Genomic DNA, 7,964 nt, shown 5'->3' on the forward strand with positions numbered 1-7,964 from the left:
CACACATACTCAATCTTTTATTTACCTTCTGCAACTCTCTCCAAGCCTACCTCTTCCTTTCCAGGCGATAGCGTCCCGTCCTCCTGGCCCTCCTCACCCTATTTTTTTTATTCCTTTTCTGCTTCATTTCCGGTTTTCTCTTCCTCTTCTTGCTGTGTTTGAGCTTGTATCCAACTTGTTCATCCCATGTGTCCTCCTCCCTCTCCCCTTGATCCTCTTCTTCATGCCCATTTTTCCAACATGTCCCTTTGCCTTATCCCTCTACCCTACTGTTGATTGTTTCTCCCTCTCCGCTGTGCTCTTCTTATTCTGTTCTGATACATTTGTTGTTCTCACTCTTCAACGAGCGTCGATTTCGTATGTAAAAAAAGAAAAAAGTAAGGAATTGAAATAATTATTGTCGGCATATATTATACCTTGCCTCAATTATTCAGGTGACCATAGAATAGTTCACAGCTGAAAAGATAGGGCGTATGTCAAATAAGCAGAATTTAAAACAAAGAATGACTTCCTCTGGTTTCCTCTTTCTCTCTCTCTCTCTCTCTCAAACCTCCCTCAGGCATTTTCAGGAAAAGCTTCGGCTGCATACCACAAGGTGGTCTGAGGATAGTGGTGGCCTGTGACCACGAGAATCCGAGGACGCAAGACTTCATTTGCTTCAAACTCTGAGAACATTTTTTCTTCAATGAAATTTCAACGACGTTATACCCGAAAGGGGTTTTGAGGAAGCGACTTGATTTAATTGTTTTTTTTGTTTTTTTCATTCCATTTAAAATTGTTTACTAATCCACTAGCTAAAATATGTACAGAATCTTCTCCTATGAAGCCGTTTGAAGGTTTGAAATGATGATTACTCTCATAGTGTTTGACATCACAATGTCGGTGTGGATAACGGACCTGCAGCGGAAAGCCTCATTCGCATGGGAAAGCCGAAGGATCGAAATGACATCACAATGGTCACAATGTAGTGGAATCTGTGCGGCTCATCGAGGAAATGTGTGAGATAAAGATCTTCATGAAGAGTCTGAACGGTCTACATGAAATAGAAAAAACACAAACACTACCACAAGCAGAATTCTGGACGCCAAGAAGTACTATTGACTATCGTCAAAGAATTGTGAGAAGGCAAAATTACAATTGTTTCCATAGCAACAAGTTGATTGTAGGTTGTGTTCTGTATGTTTTTGGCCAGTGGCTGTACATATGTTCTTAGTTGTACATATATAATAACGCCATGTATGTACTACCTATGTAATACTTAATGTACAAACAACACATTATCATGTTTTCTTGTTTATTAAATCGTTTAGGATTTCATTTAATTCCCAAACAAAAGAATGATTTCCCAGCTTTGATGAAGGAGAGAACAGCACGTCAAAGGATTTTAAATTAACATTCCCATTTTCATGCATTTAGGAATTCATTTGTAGTTACCGACACACTTTAGACAAAAACTTGCCTTACAATACCATAGTATAAAACAGAATCGCTTAAGTGCCGTGGTTTTAGCCTTCTAGTCTCACAAGCAGGAAGCCATATTGTATTGCATTTCAAATTGAAAAGGATTAATACACTCAGGACCCTTTGATACAATGTGGGACACATCGATTTGTCTTGTATCACACTATTGATAGACTCGCTCAAATACTGACACCAACATTCATACACACATTCTTCCTAACACACACACACACACACACACACGCGCGCGCACTTATATGCTCACGCACCTGTATATGCACTCGCATACTCACTCGAACCTTCATGTCCACCCGCACACTCAAATTCAGCATCATGCAACTTCACCGGTTTTAAGGGGCATGATCATGTGCACACGCACACTCGTAAACGGGCATACATGGTCATGGACCTGGAAAAATGATTTTAAAAAACACATACATACACACACATAAACACACACCTACAAACACAACACACACCTACAAACACACACACACACACACACACACACACACACAAAGACACACGTACAACTTCTCAGTTCCGAAAAAAATAAAAACTGTACCATACTCTGTTTACAGTGTTGATGCTGCCGTAGCAGTTTCTTGGCAGGGTTTACACTGGGTGGTTTGCCATTGCCTTCCAAACGTTGTTTGTCCATGCTCTATCCTTTTAAATGCTGAACCCCAAGCAAAGAAGCAGCACGTACCATTTTAAAAAGTCTTTGGTATGACTCGGCCAGGGCTTGAACCACCACTCTCCCAGACCCAGAGATTACTTGACCTGAGATGATGAAGATGATGATTGATGGTGATGATGATAATTTAATTAAATTATTATATTTGTTATTATTATTATTATTACCATTGTTGTTATTATTACTATTTTACTCAATATTACAGTGGCGGGCTGAGTGCCTGACGTTTAAATCCATATTCATTAAAATTATGCAAACTGGTAATTTTAGGTAATAAACTGTCACAATACTTCTGAACTTTGATATAAAATGTGAGGCTGAATTTTCATGCAAGCTTAGATTCTCACGTGACACATTCACTGGCATGGCAGATATGAGCAACAGGCAACCGAGGACAGTTTGAATGAGAGGTGGGTTGCGGTGATGGTCACAGCACCTCCGTCGTACCTGTAAGGGTCTAAGGGCACGACCCCTGGCATCCAGATTTTTTACAAGTTTTTACACTTTTGAGAAATTTCTTCGAAGATATGATCATTAATCATGTCTATCCCCTTATTTTTCCAATATTTTTACACAGCAGTCCAGTTATGATGATCAGATATTGGAACCTTCAAATTAACAAATATTCAGCTCCATTGTACTTCAAATGATCATTCTTTGTTGCTGTTATTTATGTGGTCAAAACTTTTTAAAACTTAGTTCATAACGAATGTTAATTACTTTGGAGAAAACATACAGAAAGCACAATAATTTATTAGAAAGCGCAAAAAATTGTTGTATACCTAGGCAAGCAGGCCTCAACTGGTGCAAACACTATAAACCTACCAGCTCAAATATAAGGGAAACCACCACTTTACCAGTATAATGCACCAACAATGCAGTACTCCAAATGAAATATGCAGAAAAGGTTACAGACGTTCATAAAATGCAGTTAAGAAGTATGACGGAGTTGTCCGAACTACTGTACTTTGACATTACTGTATGCTTAAAGTGATAGAATGCTGTATGCCTAAATTGAGATGGACAGGCCTGCAGGGAACACAACCAGCAGCAAAATTAAAATGAAATTTGCTTATGATAATTTTTTTCCTTTGGACTACATTGCCACCACCAACCCAACTCTTCCTCTCCACCTCCCAGGGCATTACCCCACAAAGAAAGTGGATTATTGCCCACAAAATTGCCAAATTGTTGGAAAAGCAAATGTTCGGAAGAACACCTCCATGAACACAGCTGAATATGGTTCAGCAAGATGCTCTTCAGTCAGACCCTATTGGATTGATAGGACCCCAAAGACGTCACTGGACCCTATAAACACAACAGCTCCTCCCCTGTGTTTCCCCATTCCACGTCTGTTCTCTTGCCCCCCCCCCCCCAACCCATCCCCATCCTTTCCTCCCGGTCTCATACCCATCCAATGCCCCACCGCCCATCTTCCCAAATCCTTGTCCCACCAAGGCTCAAATCGCACCAGTCTCTGTTTCTCCCACTTCTCTCACTTTGTGGGTCACTGACATCAGAGGGCTTCGAACAAACTTCTCAAATCTCTCCATCCAAGTCACCTCTGCCTCTCCTGCAAGGATTTGTCTGACTGAAAACGTTCTCACACAAGATGCTTCAGACTCATCTATCCCCTTCCATGCTGTACACACTCCTGGCCTTTGAAAGATCTCTCATCCTGGAGTTGGGGTTGCTGGAAATGTTCAGAATTCCCTTGCCCACAGTTCCTGCCTTTTCTGGCACCCCCCGACCCATGTAGTATTTGACGTAGTCCGTCTCTCCAAAACAACAGATTGGTTCTTTGTATGGTCTACCATCCCCTGAGCTTCGAGAACTCCATCTCTGAAGCTCTTTCTTTAACCATGGATTATTTGCTGTCCTACACCAGTTCTCTCTTTTTAATCTCTGGATATTTCAACTGTCACAATGCCAGTTGGCATGCCCGTCAGTCATCAAACTCCAGTCCATGGCGGTACAGCTATGGCATTTTGCTGCCCTTACTCTCCTTATTGCCTTTAAATACAGTACTCAAATCTCTCCAAATGGTAGTCATTTGTACATGTAGTCACGTCAAAGTTCACCTTCAGCCTGTCCTATTCCTCCTCTGATCATGCTATTTTGGAAGTGTTTGTTTCTTTGGCGGTCTTCAGAGAGCAGCTAAGGTGCAGAGGTTAATGGGAGTTTGACCAGGCAGATTATAAGAGTCTGAAATCCAATATCTCCATCACAGACTGGTCCATTATCTCATCGCCTCAAAACATCCGCAATTCTTGAAATTCCTTCCTCAATAGACAACCTTCTCTCCACCAATTCATCACTTCATGCCACAACTGACCAATTGAATATCCTTGTCTTGGTATATTAAAGCATCTACTACAACGATATATTTAATGTCTCCAGTCAAACCTCTGGCTACGGCTTCCTCTCCGCTCCCACCTTTTGTTCATATGTGTTCTGTACCGTCCTCCAAACAGTGATGACTCCATTTATACTTCGATGTCTGACAACATGGACCAACTTCTATCCACGCATCACAACTCTCTCTTCCTCAAATGTGGTGACTTCAACTGTCATCATGCCAGCTGGCTGGGTGTGGGTTCCTCTCTCACCAGCCATGGCACCTCAGCAAAAGATTTCTGCGACTCATTGGGACTGACACAATCTGTCAATTTCCCGACCCGGATCTCAGTCAATGGAGTATCTTCTCTTCTAGACTTGGTTATGACTAACTTCCCTGCAAATCTCTGCTGCTCTTCTTCAGCTCCAATCGGTTCTTCTGATCATTTGCTTATTAAAGTGGACATCTCTCTGACCATTCTCAGAGAGCCTCCTCAGCGTCGACAAGTCTGGCATTTCACTCAGGCCGAATGGCACGGTCTTCAAAAGCAGCCATCAATCATCTGGGCTAGTTTGCCATCTCTACTGCCTCTGACATCAACTTTTCCTGGGAATTCTTTCAAAGCAAACTGCTCTCTATCTCATGCACAGAATTATCCCATCTCATCTTCAGTTGTCATACCCTTCCTCCCGTCCATGGTACACTGAATCATGTGGTGAGGCAGTTGCCCTGAAACAACTTGCCTTTGCCTCTTGGAAGGCAAATCCAACTGAAGACAATCTCAATTCCTTTCACAAAGCTCGGAACAAGTGTGTGTCCACACTGAGGAGAGCCAGGAAGTCTCTACTCTCAAGATTGAACTCTCAACCCTGTCTCCTTCCTCGAAATCCTGGTGGCATCTGGTCAAATCTGTTTCTGGTGTTTGTTCCCCCTCCATCCCCTCCCTTATCTCAAATGGATACACAGCTGACACAGCACTGACAAAGCCGAATGCCTCAACTCTGTGTTTGCCTCAAAATATTGTGTCACAAACCCATCTCTCTCTGTCACACCTTACCCAGTCGAACCCAGATGCTCTTGGACTCTGTGTCCTTCTCTCCTGACAAGGTGGAGAAGTTTCTGTCAAACCTCGACTCTGATTCTGCAACTGGACCAGACAGCATCAGCCCTCGGGTCCTAAAATTCTGCTCTGCCACTCTTTCACACCCTCTCTCTGTTTTCTTCACCCTCTCTTTTGCTCAAGGTCATCTGCCATCTGCTTGGAATTCAGCAAACATCACCGCTTTACACAAGAAAGGTGCAAAAACAGATCCTTGCAACTACAGACAAATCAGCCTGCTTCAAATAATCAGCAAAGTCATGGAATCCATCATTGCTTCGGATATCAAATCCTTCCTCTTCTCCAATGGCTTGATCTCGGATCATCAATTTGGATTCAGACCAGGTCATTCTACTCTGGACATGCTGCTTCTGCTGTCTCAACAATGGATGGAGGTCCTCAATGCCAAACAGGAAATCAGAGCTGTCTCCCTTGACATATTTCGTGCCTTCGATACGGTCTGGCACCCCGCTCTGCTCACCAAACTCTCCTCGAATGGTATCCATGGAAACCACCACGCATGGCTTGCAGACTTTCATTCTGGTCACAGTCAACGTGTGGCCCTGAATGGAATTATCTCTTCTCCCCTGCCTGTTCTGGCTGGATTTCCTTAAGACAGTGTTCTGGGCCCTGTGCTTTTTCTGGTCTTCATTAATGATCTCTCCGACTCTCTGGAAAATCCTCTCTATCTCTTTGCTGATGACTCCTCTCTCTGCCGCTCCATACCGCATCCCCCAGATCAGCAGGCAGCAGCCTCCACACTCTCTGCAAACCTGGACAATATCACAAACTGGTCAAACAAGTGGAACATGTCCTTCAATCCTGACAAATCTCACACTCTCACTTTGTTTCGCTGTAAAGACCGTCTGGACAACCCTCCCATCTACTTTCTGAACAATCCTCTTGAAGAAGTTCTGTCTTTCAAGCTTTTGGGTCTCAATATCTGCCATGATCTTTCCTGGGAAAACCACTTTTCCAAGCTGACCTCCAAACCTAGTCACGGACTGGGCATCCTCCCTCGTGCAAAGTCCTTCCTTGGCACACCTGAGCTCCTCACCACATACAAACCTTTCATCGGTAGCTCAATGGAATACTGCTCTCCCCTCTGGGCTGGTGCTCCTGCCTCACACTTAGCTCAGCTTCACTCGGTTGAAACCAAAGATTCAGAATCATTGGAATCTCCCGTGATGAAGATGATTCTGAGGGCCTTTCTCTCTCTCACCATTGTCAGGTTGGTAGTCTTTCTGTCTTCTATCGACTCCTCTCCGGCCTTGCTCCACCAGCTCTGTCTGTGCTCTGTCCCCCAAATATTCTTGCAGAACGCAGAAGATCTGCCAGCAACCCTCTTATGGTTGAACTGCCAAAATCAAGACTCTCTGCTCACCTTCCCTCCTTCATTCCTCTTTTCTCTCGCTTCTGGAACAAACTCCCACACTCTCTTCAATCCCTCTCCTCCTCCAGGTCTTTAAAACACCTGTTCACCACTATCTCTTTATCTTCCCCCATCCAAAACCTTGATCTTTTCTACCTCCGTTAAAACGCCCCAAATCCACCTCGTTAAACCCCCAACTTCTTTCCTGGGGTTCCTAGAAGTGTTCATTTGCTTTGTACCATGTACCCCTCCCTCCTCCCCCAACCCACCCCCTTCCACAGATCTACCGGCATCCCTCTTCTGTTCTGTTGTTGTGCTTGTGTGCTTCCCTCTCTCCCCCTCTTGTCTCCCGCTCCCTTCATTGCATGTTTTGTGTGTCTGTGCATGTTTTTCATGTTCAATGTGTTCGCTCTTACACGAGCCTCGATTCTGTATACAAAAAAAAAACAACCTATGTACCTGTGGAAGCAGCAGAGGAACGTTTTTGGTGTAAGTCTTCCAATACCAGCTAGCCAGGCCTGATGATCAACTGAAGCACCAATCACCTTAAACATAGAGTTTAAAGTCGGCCTCAAAATCAAACCTATACTAGGCGAGAATGTTCAAAGGTAATCACACAAGCTCTGCTACATCCTGTCAGATCTCTGGTAGAATGAAACTCGTGGCAAAGAAATCACAATCAAGCAGCATACATTGTCTATCTGGAATGCAAATTCCATTGATGGGAACCTAGATTCCCTCTCCATAGGGAAACTAGAGTCCCTTTCCCAAGGGAATCTAGTGCCCCTCTCCATAGGGAATCGAGTGCCCCTCTCCATAGGGAATCTAGTGCCCCTCTCCATAGGGAACCGAGTGCCCCTCTCCATAGGGAACAGAGAGTCCCTCTCCAAAGGGAATCGCGTGCGCTCTCCATAGGGAATCTAGTGCCCCTCTCCATAGGGAATCGAGTGCCCCTCTCCATAGGGAATCTAGTGCCCCTCTCCATAGGGAATCGAGT

At 44.0% G+C, this 7,964-nt stretch overlaps 1 protein-coding gene across 1 annotated transcript in view; it reads left to right on the forward strand.

Annotated features, from left to right (window-relative positions):
- LOC137431693 (potassium voltage-gated channel subfamily A member 3-like) overlaps positions 1 to 2,455 on the forward strand; it is a 97,969-nt gene extending 95,514 nt beyond the window's left edge. Inside the window, exon 2 of the mRNA XM_068123313.2 lies at positions 560 to 2,455. Within this exon, the coding sequence (XP_067979414.2) occupies positions 560 to 604 (45 nt within the window). The 3' untranslated portion in view covers positions 605 to 2,455. The remainder of the gene's footprint in view (positions 1 to 559) is intronic.
- Positions 2,456 to 7,964: the final 5,509 nt, after the last annotated feature.

The sequence above is a fragment of the Myxine glutinosa genome, chromosome 7, assembly GCF_964187855.1.
Source record: "Myxine glutinosa chromosome 7, kmMyxGlut1.1, whole genome shotgun sequence".
Taxonomy (NCBI): Eukaryota; Metazoa; Chordata; class Myxini; order Myxiniformes; family Myxinidae; genus Myxine; species Myxine glutinosa.